The sequence below is a fragment of the Rhinolophus sinicus genome, linkage group LG06 (assembly GCF_036562045.2).
Source record: "Rhinolophus sinicus isolate RSC01 linkage group LG06, ASM3656204v1, whole genome shotgun sequence".
NCBI classification, from domain to species: Eukaryota; Metazoa; Chordata; class Mammalia; order Chiroptera; family Rhinolophidae; genus Rhinolophus; species Rhinolophus sinicus.
The window spans coordinates 53,725,022-53,745,644 of record NC_133756.1 but is presented as its reverse complement, the minus strand read 5'-3'; the positions used below and the strand labels follow the sequence as shown (position 1 = coordinate 53,745,644).

The following is a 20,623-nucleotide window of genomic DNA, read 5'->3' as shown; positions in this document are numbered from 1 at the left end:
TCTGTGTGCAGCCATGGGCCCCAGCCCCGAGAAGGCTTTACTTTCATTCAACATATTCAGGTTAAAGACACTCGATTTCACCGAGGGGGGAAGTTTAGTGTTTCTTTCTTGTAGAATCCCATGACTTCCTTTAAGGTTGCACTGCTAAAGCTAATCTGGTAATTTGATGAATCTGCCCTTCCTGGGGGTTGGGCAATTATATCAAATGTTACATCTCTGATGCCCTTGGTTAACATGGTGGGCTGCCTCCGGAAAGCTGTTTGGTAGAAAAAGCAAGTATTTTGTTAAAGGAGGCTGCAGAATAATTTTTCACGTCACAGAAGGGGGGAACATCTGTCTCCCAGGAGATTCTGGTGAGGCCAACTTGAAAGCTCGTGGCTGTGCCTGGCTCCTCTCATAAACTGCAGACAGTGACAGTGAGGCCCTTTGGTAGGCAGTCCGCAAAAGTGGCCCACATTCCATGTCTCTGGAAGGGACTGCAGGATGGCCTGACTCCTTCCTGGGCACAGAAGAAGTTTATTTGAGTCAACCTACTTCTGGAACTCCAAGTATCCATCGCCTAACTTCCCGGCTTGGAAGCAGATTTCTGCAAGGGAGGAAGGATTCCCTTTAGCCTTTCTTGTTTCTTTGTCCAGGGTAGAATTTATATCCCAAGATCTGCTTTTGCCCTTGGTCTTGACACCCTATCCCCAGAAGGCCTGGGGTGTTTGTTGCACATTTGGGCTCTTAATGCCATTGAGCCAGAGAGTTGTCATTGGTCTGCTTCTGTTTTGTCCTGTTTGAGTGGCGAATGACACAGCTGGGATACTAGGGCTGAGGGTGCACCTGCAAGTCAGGGCCTTAGCCATCTGCCACCTTTGGCAAAAGCCCACAGTGGTCACTACCCATTTGATCTGCATCCCGCCCATCTTTATCACAAAAAGCCTGTTCTGGAGATCCTCTGGTTTCTGGGTGATACAGGATGCTGGGCACTATTCAGCGCTGCTGTATGAAGCCAACACTGCCCCAACCCTTGAAAACAGGATTCACATATCCCTTCCTAGCAGCTTGGACATGAAGGCCATGGTCCTGCCACAGTGGGGAATGACCAGGAGTCTGTCAGCCTGAGGATCTGTCAGACAACGCTGTGACCTGTTGCGAGGATATGCGTATGTGTATATTTAACAAACACACTGTGCGCCACGCACTAGCGCTCTTCTATGCACTTTAGATATCTTATTTAATTGTCACAGCAAGCCTGTGAACTAGGTACTACCAGTATTGTTATCCTCATTTTAAGATGAGGAAACTGACACAAAGAGAGGTTAGGTAACTTGTACATGGTCACACAACTAGTAAGTGGTGGCTATAATCCATGTAAAGTGCTTAGAATACTCTCTGGCCTGTATTAAGTGCTCAATAAATGTTAGCGATAGTAACAATAAATGTTTTTGAATGATGAGGATTAGTAGTTTGGGCTGGATTTCCCCTACTTTCTCCCTTTACGTCACACATCCCAGGTTTTGATCCTGGGATTGAATGAAGTCATACTTCGAATGAGAGCAAGTGGGTGTAGCCAGGGACACTGGATTCTAATTGTCCTCTGTCATTTGGACCAGGGTTCTGTTTTTGTAGAGGAAAACACTTTGGTGAAGTCATGTCCCCGAGATCTAGAACTGGCAGGTGGTCCTGCTCACATCTGACTGCATGTAACAACAGCATTCCCAGATACCATGTGGAGCTTTTGGAATCGTGTCGGCAGTTGTTCCGCCAATGATTGGAAGGTACCACGGTGGCTACCACCTTAAAAATAACATAATGATTAAACCTCCCAGGTGTTCTGTTTTTTCCTGATTTTTACCCTCTCTGGTTGGAACCCCTGTCATTATCCCTTAGTCACAGATAGTGCTAGGAAGGTAACTGGCTGACCTCCTAAAGGACAGACATAATCCAGGTGCCCCATACGTTCCAGAAGGGTAAATGGAGACCTCATTGGGGCAGTCACATACCGCCTGACTTGGGCATGACTGTGATGTCATCTGTCACACTGGTATCCAGCCTGGAGCCGCTAATGGCTGTCCTACAGACAGGGCTTCAGAACTGAGCTCGTAGGGCCACATCAGGGCCTCACTCACTGACCCAGTGAGGAACTGGCATGGATCATGTGTCTGGTCTCATTTTAGCAAAGTGTATTGTGAATCCTTAAGTCCTGGGATCTAGGGCATGCTGGTATTTCGCTAAGGTAAGGGTATTAAAACTGCGTCTCAATTCCTTTCCCAACAGCATGTTCTTCTGGTTGGTCCGTCTCTGGCTCAGCTACACCAGGAGTCCTTGCTTAATATCTGCATCCGTCCTTGGCAGTCTGGGGATTCGTTTATCAGAGATGTTAAACATGTTCAATCCAACCTTCTTGGCTTTGGCCTAGGACATCATCTTGCTCTTCTCCAGAGACTTAAACGCAGACTGGAAAATGGGGCTGAGCACAGGAACATGGCCTGCGTTTGCTTAAGAGCTAATGTCAGGAAGTTTAAGAGGGATACAACCAGTTTTGCAGATGAAGGCCCCACCTCCATCCTGCTCCCCTCTCCCCGCCCAAGGAAATAGCCTTTAGAAACTTCCCGCCTCCCCCTGCCCCCACACTCCCCCCCCAAAAAAAAACACCCCAAAGAACTGTTAATTAGGTCTGTGGTTGCTGGGCTAGAATATGCATCTCCATTCCTCTTGGGGCTTGCATCAACCATTTACAGAAAGCTATATCAGTCAGGGGTTATCCAGAGAAAGAGAACCAGTAGGGGATATATATGAGGAGATTTATTGCAAGGAATTGGCTCACGTCATTGTGGGGCCAGGCAAGACAAGTCAGAAATCTGCAGAGCCAGAGGTCAGGAAGGGCCGCTGGAACTCTCCAGCATGAGCTGAGCCTCAGCTCTGTTCTTAAGGCTTTTCAGCTGATTGAATCAGTCCCGTACAGATAATCTAGGATAATGTCCCTTAGAGCCACCTGATTATGGACTTGAATAACATCTACAAAATACCTTCAGAACAAATGTCTAGATTACTGTTTGATTGAATAGAGACAATAACCAAGCCAAGTTGACATGTAAAATTGACCATCATAGAAGCATTTACATTTTAAATCTATACAACCTGACGTTCTTGCCATGCAGTACCTACGATATTTTCTATTCAATCACCTTCAGAGCCTTTGGCAGTTTTTGTTATTGTTAATGTTTACTATAAGAGATCACTTTTCCAGCCAAGCAGTTATTTTGTTTCCATATAGTTATTCCTGTTTCTGTCTGCTTCTCCGTTCCCTTTCTCCTCTACTTCCACCACACAGCTCCTCAGGCCACTGGGGAAGGGGAGAAAGAGAAGGAAACAACCCAATGGGGAGAATCTCTGTGTAGGAGGCAGGAAAGGACATAACCCCCGCTTTGCCTCACTGCTTTACCTTTTTCACTCTCAATCTGGGTTTGTATTGCATCGTTTTTGGAGACCAACAGACACAGTTTGAATCTGCACTCGTCTCTTGCTGAAACTATGTAATATGGGGCTTTACCCAACTTCTCAGAGCCCCAGTTTCTTCAGTTGTCAGATATGAGGATTCAGAATCTATGGACTGTGCACTTAGTAAGTGATCAGGAAGAGCCTTTATGGTTATTGTCTCCCAGTGTCCTATTAGTAGGGGGGTGAGTGCGGCTCTGTCTACCCACGTCCACTGGTTTCTTGAGTTTGGTAGCTGACTACTCCATGATGGTAGAGTAGAAAGAGCTGTAGAGTGAGTTGTGAGGTCTTTGGTTCTATTGTCAGCCCTGTTTTCTACCAGAGCTGTGCCTCGGGCAGATTCTTCAGCTTCTCTGAGCCTTCCTGTCCTTTTCTGTAAAATGGAACTTCGATGATCAGTCTTGACAAAGAGGAATGCTGTAAAGAGAATTCTAGGAACCTATTTGGAGCCAAGTGTTTGTAAAATTCAGTTTGTGCCCTTGAACCAGGGTTGGCAGATTGGATGTAACTTAAAAGAAAAATAAAAGAAAGAATCCTCCCCAGTGAGGGATTTCCCAGAAGCAGATTTGGAGGGTAAAAATAGATTGAGGATCGTGGCTAGTAATAGTAATGATGCCAACATTTTATTTTTTCCTGAAAAACACCCTTTAGAAGGCAAATGCATTTTAAGTTTTGGGTCAAGCTCCTCCTAATATCATGCTAACACTGGAAGTTGAAAAGGGTAAATTTAGTAGTCTGGAGAGAACATTTGGCAGGGCCAGTGAGGATCCCTGTGTGGCCTGGGACTCTGCTTTGGAAAACTCGACATGATAAAGCCGCTCACGCGTCATTAATTTGGTATCCTGTGGGGACTGAGTCTGTCTTTCAGATGAGTGAGAAACTCTGTTTCTCTTTATATATATAGGCATATATACACATATTCACATATACTATCACTTTTGTAACATTTCCATGGGAGATTAGAGTGCTGCTTTTGTACTGGCTCACATTCAAGTTTGTGCATGTTTATATTCGGAGGGCAGCATCTCAGAACTTTCCTCTTGGACATGTGTAAACATGTAGGGTGTTAAGAACAGAGAGTGGTTTCAATCCTTAGTTCTTTATATTTCAGCAAAAATAAAAATTAAGAGCAGAGGGTGATCATCATGAATGTTTTGAGAAAAAATTGTTGAATATGTTTTAAGTCATTTTTTTTGAAAGAAAGTAATCTAATTATGGATATGAAATAATAACACCCAAGAGTGTTTAAATGGTTGCATGGATTTGTGTTTCTTGAATGCACAATTGGCAGGTACCATAATCACATGGCTCATGAATATGTAGCTTTGCAAATTACGACTGTATGTTCGTGGGCATGGAACTTATTATTTCTCTAAAACAAACTTAAAAAAACATTGAGTCATGATATATGGTTAATAGAAAACATGTTTCAGACCACATTTCACGTCACGTGGCTTTGGAGGAAATAAGCAAGCACAGCCCTCCCAGGAACTGGGTAGGGAGAACGTGTGATTTTCCTCTTTCAGAATGTAGGGTTCAGTCCTCATGTGGGAGGTAAATATTTCAATTCCGTTCCAGTACTTTATGTAAGTTTGGTTTTACTGGATTTTGTGCACAAAATACATCAAAGCGTCATCTCCTTAATGCCTTTCAGTGTGGGCACTGTTACGAGTTCTAGGACCAACGCGCAGAGATCCTACTTACACATAAACCTAAATTCTAGAGAAATGCCTATTCTCTTTTACTGTGTGTCTTTTTCCCCGTAGAATCAAACTAGCGAATACTTGGCATGGCAGCTGTTTCTGAAATGTCAGTGTGTTTTTCCTTGCTTCATCTGTTTTCCTTGGTCTGCTCTTTCTATTTCCTAAGCTGGCAACTCCAAAAAGAAATTTGTCTGTGTGCAGGAGTCAGGAAAAAGGAATAGGAATAGTAGAAGTTGGGTGTAGGGCAGGACAAAAGAGGGAAAGGAACGGATTCTGATTGTGCAAGTGCTGAACTTTTCACCAATGCCCAAGTTATGTAAATGTGTGAAGTTGGGTGTACGCGTCAGAGCAGCCCCACAGAGCTGTAACTTGAATAGCAGGCACTCACCCAACTGATAATTCAAGCTCCACATGGACCATAGCCGAGCTGTGGTGTGTGTGTGTGTGTGTGTGTGTGTGTGTGTGTGTGTGTGTGCATGCGTACACGGGTGTGGGTCTTGGAACAGATTTTCCTCTGAGATCTCAGCAGGCTTTTCTATATCATTGGGGAGCTATGGCTCCTCTTATTTCACAAGGCTCATTTCTTTCTTTTTATATGTGCAAGAGGATGACTCCATCCATGGCTTGACATGGCTTTACTCTCTCCCTCTTGGCTTTGTTTTTGTTTTTTAACCAGTGCAAGGGGAAAGACTCTTAGCTTGTTCTTTGAGCAATCAAGTTAATGCTTTACAAAGACTACTTGTATCTATGGCTTAGAGCTGTGATACTCAATCATGGCAGTGGGTGGGTGGGGGGGAGATTATAAGGCAGTTTCCTGGACCCTGCATGTCTCTCCCACCCTAAAATCTGCATTTTAATGTACTTCTGTCTATGGTATACTGTTCCAAGGATCACACTTTGGGAAGCATTGGGCTTGAGATGTCTTCTTGATAGTAATTTATGTTCTGAGACCAGACCAAGAAGTGGGTGGGTAAATGGACATTATCATTTCATCTTTCCTTAGGGTCATATTGGAGGAGGCGCTAGAGCAATGCTGTCCAATAGAAATAAAATGCAAACCACATAAGTAATTTTAAATCTTCTATTAGTAAATTTAAAAAGTAAAGGAAGTAAGTGAATTTAATTGTAATGGCATATGTTATTTAACCCAAGATATCCAAAATAATATCATTTACTGTGATTGATAAAAAAAATTATTGAGATTTTAAAACTTTTTTCGTAACTATAAGACATAGCACAAAGTCTGGTATGTATTTTACATTTACAACACAGGTCAATTTAACTAGCAACATTTCACGTGCTCAGTGGTGGCTCGTGGGTACTGATTACTGCAGAGCAGTGACAGCCCTGAGTCGCTGGCAGACACATAGCTGATCATGGCATTCGTTCTCATTTCTCTGCTACTCCTCAGTAGGACCTCAGAATCCTTCTTAGCACAGAACTTTAGGGAGTCACTGCCAGTTAATTTGATCTCAAGATTCATTCATTCACTCATTCATTCATTGAACAAACACTTATTGAGTGTCATTTCTGTACCCGTCACTGTTATCGGTGCTTGGGATATACCCATGAAGAAAGCATACTGTAACATCCCAGCCTCTGAAGGAGCCTGCATTCTAGTGGGAAGAGATGGGCAATAAACATAATAAATAAGTAAATTATATGATAGTTTGCAAGGTGACTGTACTATACTATGAAAATAAAAGCACGTAAAACAGGTTTGGGGGGAATCAAGATTGCTAGAGTTGGGGCTGCTGGGTGATTGGATTGTAATTTTAAATAGGCCCCACAGAGAAGGTAGCATGTGAGTGGACTTGAAGGAGATGAGATGAAACCTCAGATGAGACTTAATTACCACCTGTTATCTAGCATTTTCATCAGGACTGTTCATCGGGAAGCATTCTTTTAGGAGTGGAGGGAGTCAAGGAGACGGGCCGAGAGGGACGGGTCTAGGTGAGACCTTACAGTAAGGCCCTGTCCTCAGCAGAGCTCCTCCGTCCTTCCTCCCTGAAGATAAAAGCAACTTGGGGGCAGGCAGCCCAGAGAGAGACTGTGATGCAGCTGCCAGGCCTCTGAGTCAGCTGATGTGCTGAGATAAGTGCTAAAATGAAGAACCTCGGTTCCAGGAAAATGGTGACTGCACCCGTGAGCCAGGATTTGTTCACTTCACCCAGGCTTGGCAGCTCCGTCTTGAGGCTGCAGCGGATCTGCTTAGGGCTTGAAGAGTTAAAGCTTCAACGCAGGTGTGGAAACAAAAGGGCCAGTTGCCTCTTTTGCTTTCTGCTTGCTCTTTTGGACAAGGTTGTTGAATCTGATCCAGAAAAAATAATAAACTTGGCTCTCGTTGCCTAGCCGTAAGTTCTTGTAATAAAACTCCCAGCACTGGCAGATAGACTAATGTTCTGCTCTTTAAAAAAGTCTGGTAGCATAACTAGAATTTAAAATACAAATGTCGTGCGTAGTTTGAGTAGGAAGAGCATTCAGGAGAGGAGGTGGTGCAGTGTGGGTCTCGGCAGCCTGGGGCCTGTGGGACAGTGACGTGCTTCACATTTGCCCCTTCCACGGATGCTTGCTAAGTAAGAATCGGTATTCTTGGAGCTCAGGGCTCTGTTCATTCCCACAGGAAGACGTTTGTCATGTCAGGGAATGTCAGAGGATTGGGTTTTAATTAGCAAGCAGGAGGAAAGATCAGTGGATTCTGGGGGAAAACACGGAACTACTAAATGATTTAATAATTGGTTTTTAGGTGGAGTTATTGGGTGAAAAAAATCAAATCATTAGCTTTAAAGCCTGCGTGAATGATCATTTCCTGGGCAGTGAGGGAAGTAAGGGTTATAGGAATGAAATTATGGCATATCCTGTCCTGGAAGTAACAGCATTGAGCTTTCATTCAACAAGCAATTACTGAGCCCCTGCTTTGTGCCAAGCGCTGTGCTGGGCCCCGGAGATTCAGAAAGAACGAGGTGTTTTTGCCCTCGAAGAGTTCTTTGTCAATTGAGGGTGGCAGATTTGCTGATAAATGATGCAGTTCATGTGAGGTGTGTACAAGGCACAGTGGGCAGCTTCATCCTGAGAGAAAGGGAGCCTCGGTGGTTTCACAGAGAAGGTGATACCCGTAGTAGGGCAAGGAGCAGTTACCAGGTGAGCAAGGTGCAGAAGAGTGGTCCAGGCAGGGAGCAGGATGTAAAATGACCTGGGAGCCTGAAGCAGCATGATGTGTTCTGCCACCGTGAGTGGTTCCATATGGTGAATCCTGGGTACATGGGAGTGGTGGGAAGTGGGGTGGTCAGAGTCCCTCTCTGGTCATGTGCCAGTTAAGATGCTTAGATGCTATCCTGCATCATCATGGGTTTACTGATGGGTCTCCCAGGTGACAGGGTGGAGGAGAGGGATGGAGGGAGACAGAATTGGCAGCTTGGAGGATAGGAGGTCACGGTAACAGTTTGGTTGAGAGGTAAGGGCCAGAAATGGGAGGTAGCGTGGCATGGACCTCAAATAAGGTAGAGGATGGCGGATAGAATCAACAGCCCTGGAAAGTTTTTGGTATTTTATCTGACTATAAAATCCTTGCTCTTAACATTTTTAAAAAGCAATTTCACATTCACTCATGTAGTCATTTTCCTTGCAATAGTGATTCTAACCCTTCCTCATATTAGAAAATTATTTTCCTTTCTTTTTCTCCTTGTCTTTCTTCCTGTTTCTCTTCTTCCTCTTCTTCTTCTTCCTCTTCCTCTTCTTCCTCTTCCCCTTTCCCTTTTCCTTCGCCTTCTCTTTCCCCTTCTCCTTCTTTGCTGATTTATTTACATCTATGTTCTTCCACAAATTTTCACCTAAGCCAGACCATGAAGATGGCTGGACTAGAACTTTGACTGGTAGAGTAATGACTGATATATCATGTCTTTATTTTAGCACGGCCCTTGACAGATTTTAGCATGATGCCCTTACAACATGGGGACAGTTTTTGGGGTCACTTTGTAGTTGGCGAACAACCTGGGATGCCAGTAAGTGCTGTATAATGTGCTTGGGTCAGTGTGGGGGTATGCCTGTAAGTCACAGACCTCAGCCTGCTCTTGTTCAGCTTCTCGGGAATTTAGATGAATGTGTAGGAAGCACTCATAGGAAATTGAGATATATTGACAGCTAACAGAATAAGCATTTTTATATGGTCTCTAAAGACTTGAAATATGGATCTAAATAATAAATATAAGCCTTATTTTTTTTATATTAAAAGAATCACTGGTGTAAGGAAAGGAAGTGAAGAGCCTCAATCTAATCAAATAAAGACCTGGGGATTCAGGTACCATCATCTCCACCACCTCCCCGGAGTGACCTGCCACTCTTTCTCCCCTGGATAGTTTCAGAAGTCTATCACTAGTTTCCTGCTTCTGGTCTCCCTTCAGTCCCGACTGGATGCAGCAGCCAGAGTGATCCTGTTCTAACATTTGTTAGATGTTTTCATGAACTGGCAGTGGTGGCCCATCTCACCCATACTAAGCATCACAGTCCCTAACAAGGGTATGCAAGGTCCTTTTGGACCTACTGGTGTCCTCTGTGATCTCTCTGACCTTCTCTCGTACTCCTCTCCTGCTCGCGCATGTGCGGCGGTCACACTGGCCTCCTTGCTCTTCCTTCCCCTGCCAGAACTTTTCACTCACTGCTGCCTCAGCCACGAGTGCTCTTCCCCTAACCACATGGCTTACTTTCATCTCCTTCAGGTCTTTAGCTGTTCAGTGACTTTCTCAGACTTTCCCCATCACATTTAAAGTATAGTACCCCTGTCCTCTTCTCTGAATTTATTTTGCTCCATAGCACTGGTTACCATATTAGATATGTTACTTATTTTGCTCCATTGGCTTCCTTACTAAACTGTAAGCTCCACAGGGACAGGGAATTTTGTCTTTTGCCTTCTCTACTATATCCCCAGCACCTAGAACAGTGCCTGGCACAGAGTAGGTGGGTACTCAGTATATATTTGTTGGATGTATGTTTAAAGCATAAATTAATGAATATGAGATAACAGCAGGGTTCAGCTGATAAGAAAGCTAATGTCATCTTGGGCCATATGCAGTGTCCCCATATACATAGAAAGAGACTTATGTCAGGAATTAGCTCACATGATTATGGAGGCTAGCAAGTCCAAAATCTGCAGAGCTGATGTTCCAGTTTAAGTTAGAAAGGCAGCAGGCTGCTTTCTAGGGCCAGGCTGCATTAGGACCCGGAAGAACTGATATCCCAATTTGCGGGCTGTCAAGCAAGAGAATTCTCTCTTATTTGGGAGAAGGTCAGCCTTTTATTCTATTCAGGCCTTTAAGTGATTGGATGAGATCCAAACACATTAGGAAGGGTAATCTGTTTTACTTAGTCTACCAATTTTTCAATGTTAATCTCATCCAAAAACATCCTCACAGTTATACTCAGAATAGTGTTTGACCAACTATCCGGGCACCCCTTGGCCCAGTCAAGTTGACACATGAAATGTACCGTCATAGTACATTGGTTGGACCACGCTCCAAACCCTGAGTCTTGTCCCATGCACCACATTTCAGACTCTGCTGGTGGAGGTCTTGACAACCATGGTGTCCGGGGAGGCGTTGAGGGGGCTGCTATAGTGCCCTAAAGAAGTGATGTTGTGCGTAGGGTCGAGTGACATCTTCAGACATTTGAAGGCTTGTCTCATGGAGGAAAGAGGAAGGAATTCTTTGGTCTGGAAGGCACAGTTTAGACAAATGGATAGAAGGCAAATCTTATAGATAAAAAGTAAGAACTGAAATCTTCTGCCTTAGGAGCTAGTGAGGTCTTCCTTCTGGAAGGGTTCAAGTACAGGCCACCTGTGACCAGAAGTCGAAAGTCTCCCAATCATGCCCCGGTGCTGACTCTCTGACCTCGGGTAGGCCTTGAGATTCTCTGAGTTTTCCTCCTCTCTACCAGGGAAATCACAGTAGCTACCTCACAGGTCTTCCCTCGGAGGATCGGGTGGGAATAACAAAACCTTCTAAACCCGGTGGGGCTTAGGGCAGGCCTTTGTCAGCATCCAGGTTTGTCAGAGCCAGGAGAACTGGTCGTCAGCCGGAGTGCTGACTAACTTTGCCACAGCAGAAAATTTCCACTGACCTGCAGTCAGGGACACTTCACTGCCCCTGGCAGCTCTGCTTCCTTCTTATTGGAATGTGCCTGAGGAGTGGCAGTTAGCTCCTTTTCCAAATTCCTCAGCTCTGAGTGTATGATCCTGGTTACTGCTGGCCTGGGAGATGACAGACTTGAGCATGGTTGATGGTGCATGGAGGGATCAGCCAGGAGTTGCCCCTTCTCGAAGCATCAGCTATCCCATGGTACACTTTTTAATTGCTTCAGGATACGTTCCGAAGTTGCTCCCTGTTTCTTCTCTTATTTACACTGTTCACATTCTTGCCTCTGGAATGTTCCAAGGTGATACATCCACCTTCCACTCTGAAAAAATGTTCTCTATGTATGTCATATTTAAAACCCAAGCGTTTTATTTGATGGCTGTAATGTAGATGAGAACAAAAGGAACAGAACATTCAGGGATGCTTGCCTAAGCATTCAGAACTGCTGGCAGTGGGACAGAGGTCTCTGGACTCTTGTGGTTTTCTTCGGTGACAGGCTTAATAAAAATGACTTTTTAGCACAAGTGTTTTTCAGTGAAAAGAAGATTGATTTTACTATAGCGCTTAAATCAAAAACTCAGATAAGTGTTGTTTGAAGTTCAGTTGGTGAGTAGCTAAGCCTCAGAGGATTTATATATAGGTTGGCATGGCTATTGTAAATAGCTCAGGATGGGGGTCGGGGGGTTCTTATTTAGGCGATGTCAAAACAAAATTGAAGCTAAATGGTCCCTGCTGATTTTGCTTATAACTGGCATTGGGAGATTCAGCAAATGTCGTTAGCACATTTGATAACACTTTGTGGTGCTTAATACGTAGTAGGTATTCAGTAAATGGTAACTACTATTAGTGGTCATAGTTTACGGCCAGCTTATTAATGATTAGTTCAAGGCTTTCAAGTCAAGAACAAACCAGAATTGTTCTCTTACTCTTTATTAGGTACTAAAGAGCCCGATTTCTATCATAAAAAGGGCTGTCAATTTGGGGATCCAGTAGATGTTTGAGTGGTAGTAACATTGTCAGTCCAGAGTGTAGACCAGGATTTCTCAGTCACAGTACTATTGACATTTTGGATAGTTCTTTGTTGTGGGAGCTGCCCTGTGCATTGTAGGATGTTTAGCAGCATCCCTGACCTCTACTCACTAGCTCCTGTCTCCCAGATGTGACAATCAAAAACATTTCCAGACATTGCCAAAAGTCTCCTGGGGGACAAAATCACCCATGGTTAAGGACCATTGGTGGAGAGGAAGCTGCGAGGTGCCCATACTGGGCCTGACCTATAACAGTGTTTTTCAACCTATGGCTCGCTCAGTACCCAGTAAGGCAGGGCTTCTCAACTGGGGATAAACAATGGAATCACCCAGGGAGCATTAAAATATACTGATGCCTGGGTTCCACCCCAAAGATTCTCATCCATCTGGGTTGTGGCCTGGGCCTCAGGATATTTAGAAGTTCTTAGGTGTTTCTAGCTTTCATCGAAAAGGGAGACCATAGCATTTTAATAGGTCATGGATTCAATTTGGTGAAGTACTTCTTTACCAGCATTAAAAAAGTATATGTATATATAATTGAATAGAAAACATAATGCCTAGCACCATAGGTAAGTACTATTTTGTATGCGTGTTAAGGTTGAAAATGCTGCTGTAAGCAATAGAATCGTAAGCAAAATCCTTGCCTTCAACCTGTTTTCAGTCTGGCAATTTATAACCTCTTTTGAACCTGCCTGCTTTTCGTTAATGATAAATAGCTAATATGAAATGTAATACGAGACATATATAGTTTTATGACTTGGGAATTTGTGAGTCTTTTTGCTCACATTTCACCCTGACATTGATAAAATCAGTTATTTTATAAATGGTAGCCAATAGGGATGACATGCATATTTTCACCAGCAACTAAATTTGATTATAGTACAGCAACATCATGATAAATGTCCTCTTTTGTATGAGTTAATTAAATATACCGTGATTTGCTAGGTCAGCGATGGTGTAAACACATTCAGCAAGGAGGCGGCTCTTGCATTCTGAAAGTTTTACTAGGATGAGTCCAAAAGCCTCTTGATTTCATTATCTATGGGAATTTGAGGGGCTCTTACAAAATAAACTAATACAGATTCATCTCATTGCTAGGAAGTAATGTAATGCGGTAGGAGACTGGCAACCTCTGGCTATGTTGTTTATCTCAGTTCTCAGAACATAAACTAGAGGGTCTCCAGATGTGTACCTGTGGTGGTGGAAGACATGGAAGTCAGGTTCACTCGCCCTGATCCTGAAGCCCATTACAATCTCATGACAACACTCCCCAAAACTTCCCACTGGACTTGAAACACATTACTTGAAATGTTGGCCTACAATTTAGATACTGGAAAACAGCAATGATAATTTGTATGATTACTCACAATGCACTCTGGAGTCTGTTGTCCCAAAGTTCTTTAAAAATTCAAAGGGACATTCTAGTCGATGGTAGCTTTGTCATTAGCAGCTAGAAGTAGCTTTGAGGTTATTTCTTGAATCAGCTGCTCAAAATAGATCACCTGCCTGTAGAACAAAGGGAGGAGATTGGATTGACACATACTCGTTCTCTCTCTATGACTCAGCTCCAGGTGACTGTACCACATTAAATTTGCAATTCTCTTTTCTCTAGGTGTCTGAGGGTTCTGTGGTCCAGTTTTCATCAGGAAACTTCTCCTTGTCAGCAGAAACAGAAGAAAGGCGCTTTCCCCATGGAAATGAACATCTGCTAAATTGGGCCCGAAAGGAGTATGGAGCAGTCACTTCATTCACCGAACTCAAGATAGCACGGAACATTTATATTAAAGTGGGGGAAGGTAAATTTTATGTGGTTTCAAATAATGACTGATTTATGACAGTCAATTGTTTTCTTTTCTGAGACCAGGTGGTTAGGGCAAGGAATCCTATAATTACAGAATTGGAGCTGGCAGGGACCTGCGGGATCTCTGGGGCCTGTTCCCCCCACATCCCCTCCTTCCCATTTTCCATCTGAGGAAACAGGCCTGGTAATGGCCAAGTGAGAAATGGGGGAGTAGCTTCACTGAGAGGGGAGGAGGAGGTTGTGGTGTAGGATTCAGAAGACATCCATACACGGAAGTCAGAAGAAGTGAGTGGAGGGCGAGAAGCCAAGGGTCTGGGAAAGGAGGTGATAACTGATGGCAAAGAAGGAGGAGTTGGCAGGTTGGGTCAACAGCAGGCTTCCTCTTACCTATTATTGGCAAACATTTGAAGCCAGTGTCAGTTTATTATTTCAAGACGTCAGTTAAATTTTGGACGATAGCAGAAGAAAAGTGTTTGAATGTATTTTTAATACTAAGGTCTGCTACAAGGACAAATTATTGGAGAAAGGAACTCTTTGGCCTTGATAAGAGATTGCCCATTTTAATTTCTTTACCTTGCGGAGGGATATAAATATCTGGTGACTCAATTTTGAAAGTGTATTTTTTAACAAAGAACTTTTCTCATCATTATTTTTAGTTGAGTATATTTGGGACCCTTATAAATTACTAGAAATAACAGCTCTTGTGAGTGGGTCCTTGTTATAGTCTGGTGATTGCGTGAAAACTGCATCTATCTGCTTTCTGTTGAATCCTATAGAGATGTCACCTCCTGCACAGACAGCGTGGCAGTGCAGGATGGGTTCCTGAATGCTTGTTCCCAGCCCTCTTTTGGATCTGGGCTTTTGGACAGGTGCAGGAAAGGTGGACACTGATATTAGAGTGCATGCTGACTCTTGAGTCTAATGCCTGTTGCCTGTGCTGTATTTTAGCCAAATCAGCACACTCTAAAAGTGAAAGTGGGCTACCTGGATGGAAAGACTTGTTTAGCAGACTAAAGAGAGGAGAAGTTTTCGACGAGAGTTGAGTTCAAATAGTTGAACTTTGTTACTAAATTTTCATTGTAGAGGTCAAGTCCCATTGGAACAAAATAGAAAATCTCTTGTAAGAGATTTTCTAAGCCCTGGCGAATGGTCTGCATTTCTGAAGCACAATTCTATATAGTAGCATGAAAGAATGTTGATTGCCCCCCTTGGAATTCTTAGAATAAGAAAATGTGTTATAGTAACATTTAAAATAATGGGCTCTGTTCTCTTGACAGTGAAAGTGCTTCTATGCACAGCTGTCACCTACCCTGAGAGTGAGAGATTAAGTGACGTCCCCAAGGCCACACACTAGGTTGGGGAAGAACTTCAAGGACCTGGTGTCCAGTTCAGTAAAAACTGGTTAACTCCTTGGTAACACCTTTGGAGCCCCTGAAATTTGATGCCAGCCACCAGTTGGGTTTGTCACTGGCCCATACCACGGAGAGGGGCACCTAGGGGAAGTGAGAGTCCTTGGTTAGGCCGACGGACCACAAGATGATGTTGTTTTATCACCATGGATCAGATTCCTCTGAGCAAGCCTCATCAGCTAGCTTCCCTTGACCTGAGCTTTCCTGACACCCCAGGGACCCCAGGCCATGAGCCTCTCTTGTTGCTCTATCCCCAGTAGTTCTCAAAGTGTGGTCCCTACCCAGCAGCATCCTTAGCACCTGGGAACTTGTTAGCAATGCCTGTTGTCGGGCCCACCCCAGACCAACAGAATTTGGAAACTCTGGGGATGGCGTCCAGTCATCAGTGTTTTAACGAGCACTCCAGGTGATTCTGAGGCTCACGAATGTTTGAGAACTACTGCTCTAAACTGTATACTAGAATAAAAAGAATGGAAGAGTTTTCGGTTCTTACCCCAGCTGGTCTCATTAACTGTGAAGCTTCAAGCCTCAGTTTCCACAGCAGGAAAGTGAGGAGCTTGCGTCACCTCCCAGGCTCTCAGAATATACCATTCAAAGTCTCAAAGTCATTTGTCAATCTTTTCCTAAAATACAAATAAGCTCCCCCTTCCCCCCACTACCCCAAACATGCCAGGTTTCTACCCGGGGATTCCCCTTTGTGGTTTCCTTTCTACTTGGCAGTTGATGTAAGTTTTAATGCCAGGCATGCAGAAGGTCATTTGGGGGAAACACACACACACACACACACACACACACACACACACACACACACCAAAAAGTGATCAGCTTATTCAACTTAGTGACAATGGCATCTGGGACTTGAGCCCTTAGTAACAGCAACTTTAAAACCATTAAACCTTCACTAGTGGCTTAGGAGGGTCGCGACGTGGGTGAGTATTTTATTATTTGTTTCAAATCTCACATCAGCATTTGTTCATTCAGGAAACCTATACCATGGACCCTACTATATGCCAGGTGCAAACCAGGACCCTGTGAGCTGGATATACAGGCCAGAGTCTCAGGAGTTTCCTAGTCTCTTGAGTTCCAGACTGGCCCGCCCATGGCCCATCCACACAACCTCTGATTCTTGATGAAATTTCAGCCTTGCCACCCCAGGATCATTTTCCATCCTGTGATCTGGGGGAGGCATCCGCAGGGCTGCAGCTGCAGGGCGTGCATTCCTCATCTGCTCATCTGGCAAAACCCTCAGCAGATGTGGAGAGGAGGCTGCTCCAGCAGCCTGAGTTGGCGGAGTCCTGGCCTCTTCTCTCTGAGGGGGTCGTTAGGGAAGAATGCAGCGTTCAGAGCTTACCACTCTCTTGGACTGAGCCTGTGAGTGGGGCCTCGTGAGCTCCTCTGGTCCCCTCTGTTCTCTGGGGGTGGCTCTGGGGGTGCCATGGTGCATGGAGCCCTGTCGCCACAGTGTGTGCTGTTGGTTTCAGCACAAGGGAGGTTTCACAAGCTTGGTGGGGGTGGGGAGAAGGCAGTATCAACCCAACCTTGGGACCTCCTGGGCTGATGCTTCTCAAAGGGAGACCTGCATGTGAATTTGAACCCAGGCATCCTGTCCATTAAATGAAAAGGGCAGAAGTCTGTTTCATTAAAGTGCCAGGACTCTGATTAATTACTCCTTCTAAAAAGAGTTTGCTACACCTAGAACTTCCTTGACACTGGTCCCAGCTGTCACACTGCCAGCAGTTTCAAGTTCTGTTTAAACATTTAAACCACTGAATGGAAATCCCATCAACCACGGTGTTGTGTAAATGGCATGTGCCGTTGGGGGAGTATCTTCAGACTCTTGGTACCTGCATCGCTTTTCCTGGTAGAGATGCTGACCAGCCCTCAGCACAATGAGACAATAGGTGTGAAAGCACCTTGTAAACAGTCAAGTGCTGTGGAAATATTAGTTGTCTGTGTCAAGATTATGAGAAAGCATGCAAGTTTGCCCTCACTGTGTCCCTGAAACTCCTACCTCCTTTAGAGCATCAAGTGTTGTGGGGAATAAATACGAGGGAATGATGACTTGTACGTGGTGGGCCAGAGGATTGCTAAGGTAGCTGGTTTTCCTATGAATGAAGTAGCAACTCTCCAAGGAGGAGCGTATCTGGAGATAGGGTCCATAATTAGATTCATTGTTGAGTGTGCTGACCGTGAAGTATTTAGTGGCGCTTTAGTTGGGAGGTGCTTGGTAGGCAGGTGATAGTACAGGACTATGGTTCACAAAAGGAGTCATGATCTAGGTACAAGCTGAAGCTGTGGAAGTGATTGAGATCGTCTAGGAAGAATATAAGGCAAAGAGAAGATTGAGGAAGGAAATAAGATTCTTAGTCTTGGTTTTATATCAGGATCAATTATGGAGCTCTTCAAAGAGAGAGCTTCCTAGCCCCACCTAGATCTGAGTCCGAGCCTCTGGAATGGGATCCAAGCAGGCGGGTACTGACGTGCCACCAAGGTTAAGGACCACTGGTTTTTAAAGGATGGGCAGAGGAGGAGGAGCCAGTGAAAGAGACTGGAAATGGGTCCAAGGAAATGGATGAAGACCAAGAAGTAGCACAGAAAACAAGAGAGGACTTAGACCAAAAGAGGCCATTAGAGGTGATCACTTGGGGGTCACTAGTGACCACAGGGTGGCATTTTAAGACAGTGGTTGAGGAAATCTAAGGCCCTTCCTTAGCAGTTGTGGTTCCCTGTATCCTTCCCTTGTTCAGTGTCACCATCACCTTCTTTCCTTTGAGTCTGGTTACCACCACGTAGCTCAGTGGTTTGACAGATTATCCTGTGCTTCTTTACTTTCAGATCAAGTGTTCCCTCCCACATGCAACATAGGGAAGAATTTTCTCTCGCTCAATTACCTTGCTGAGTACCTTCAGCCCAAAGCAGCCGAAGGGTGTGTGATATCCAGCCAGCCCCTAGATAAGGAAGTACACATCATCGAGTTACTCTCCCCCAACTCTAACCCCTACAGGTGAGTGTGTGTATGTGAGTGTTTTGAAATGAGCAGACATGAAAATAAAGATGTTTCCTGACTTGAGGTAGGGCAAGGAGGGGTCCTCCCTGTGCAGGAAGGAGGGAGCCATCGATGTTTTGGGTGAGAGTCACAGAAGCTCTGAAGAAGGGAGTAAAGGCAACAGTGGTACACTGTATTTCCTGCATCTGTCTCTAGGTCCCCTATATTCCAGATGAGTTCCTGAGGCCTATTCTGAATTTCTTGGTACTGATTGGGACACAGTCAGTTTTGCTCCATCATTATCTCCTTTGACTGAGGTTATCTCCTGAGAAGAAAATTACGAAATGTGCCTTATTCACATAATTATTATTTTACTAGCATTCTGATGGTATAAAGTTCTGTTCATAGTGTCATCAGAGCACTTTTGCACTCGTCTGCACTACATTAAAGCTGTATGGGTGAGTGTCACGGAGTGGCCCTTCATGGTGACACACCGAATAGCCGTTAGATCTGACCTACCTGTCCTTTGTGTTCTTGTTCTCCTTCTCCCACCCTCAACTTCCTGCCCCAGGACTGGGAATTGAACCTTCCCTATCAAGAACAAATAGGGAATTTTTTTTAAAAAGAAACAAAAAGGAAAATTTGGCCCTTCTTCCACTTTAGCCTGCATTTCATGTGGACTAGTGACTTAAAATATAAATTTGTATTGTAGAAGGATTTCAAAGTTAAAATTCTAATCAAATTTTGATTTCAAAAATGAGTAAACTAAGATCAGTTTTGGTGAGATTCCATTCTGTCCACTATGAAGAATTTTGTGGAAAATTAAAAGAGAATGAGAATAGAAACACTCTGGCAAATGTGCTTAGATATTAAGCCTAAGGCTTCATTTGAGTGTATCATTCATTTTATAATTTACAAGTGTATAAAACCAAGATGGAAAGAAAGTCTTTCCTTTAAATTCAGAATGACAGAGATGTTATTGTTTGGTAAAAATTCTCTTTTATACTGAATTCTTAGAAGTTTGGGTTGTGTTCATCAATTTTCCAGTAATCACTTTGTTGACCATCTGTTTTCTTTATTTTAGTAACTGTATATCCAGAAGTTTGGGAAAGTCAGTGAAGATAGGATTCTGTAGCAAATGTTAATGGCTTAAGCAAACCTTATATAAATTCTCCAGCCTTTTGCCACTTATTCTGAAATTCCCTATTTTTTTTATTGCCTCTTTCCCCCACCCCACTACAAATACCACCACCCTCCCTGCCATCTCTCCTCCCCCCTCACTCACCAAACTGCTGCCCACTTCTGGTTTTGAAGGATTTTGAACATATAGCACATTGGAAAGTTACACATTGAAGCATTGAAGATGTTGAAGGTTGAAAAAGCAACAGTTCTGCTTCAGAAGTAAACTCTTCTGGTTTGTTCAAGTCCACGTCAAACAGTGGCTGCATTAAGTAACCACCTTTTTTTTTCTCCCCCCAAGAGGAGAAAAATTTTAGTGGCTAATTATCAGCAGTCATATTTTCTGTTGTTATGTAAGACCATTTTGTTATGTGTGCACTAACAATCTGTTTTGCACATGTCATTTGCCTGGGATCCACTCCAGCTTTTTAATCAACTGGCCAGACACTGGAAACATGAAGACTTGGAAGAGGGGAGATAGTTGCAACTTTCTGGCATTTGGGTCCTAACCCTGCCTCTGTTTCCCACTCACAGTGCTTTCCAGGTGGATATAATAATTGACATAAGACCTTCTCGAAAGGATCCTGAGCTGGTCAAAAATCTCATCTTGATCCTGAAGTGCAAAAAGTCTGTCAACTGGGTGATCAAGTCTTTCGATGTGAAGGGAAACCTGAAAGTTATTGTAAGTTGGTTGAGCATTTCTTTGTTTTGATGACTGACAATAATTTAAGCCATATTTGTATGTGTTATTATTGTAAAGTTTCTGCCTCTTTGGACTCTCTCTAAGCTCTCTCAAAAATTTTTCACTTTGCAGAACAGCCTGCTCCTTGGTTTCTCCTGACAATGGTGAACAGTGTGGTGGTTAATATTATGGTCTCTGGGGTCAAGACAGACCCGGATTTGAGTCCA

At 43.9% G+C, this 20,623-nt stretch overlaps 1 protein-coding gene across 1 annotated transcript in view; it reads left to right on the top strand.

The window, feature by feature from the left end:
• The window catches only part of TGFBR3 (transforming growth factor beta receptor 3), a 185,861-nt gene that overhangs the window by 122,243 nt on the left and 42,995 nt on the right, over positions 1-20,623 (top strand). The window contains exons 5-7 of the mRNA XM_019753067.2: positions 13,952-14,135; positions 18,385-18,553; positions 20,249-20,396. Coding sequence (XP_019608626.2) covers positions 13,952-14,135; positions 18,385-18,553; positions 20,249-20,396 — 501 coding nt within the window. The remainder of the gene's footprint in view (positions 1-13,951; positions 14,136-18,384; positions 18,554-20,248; positions 20,397-20,623) is intronic.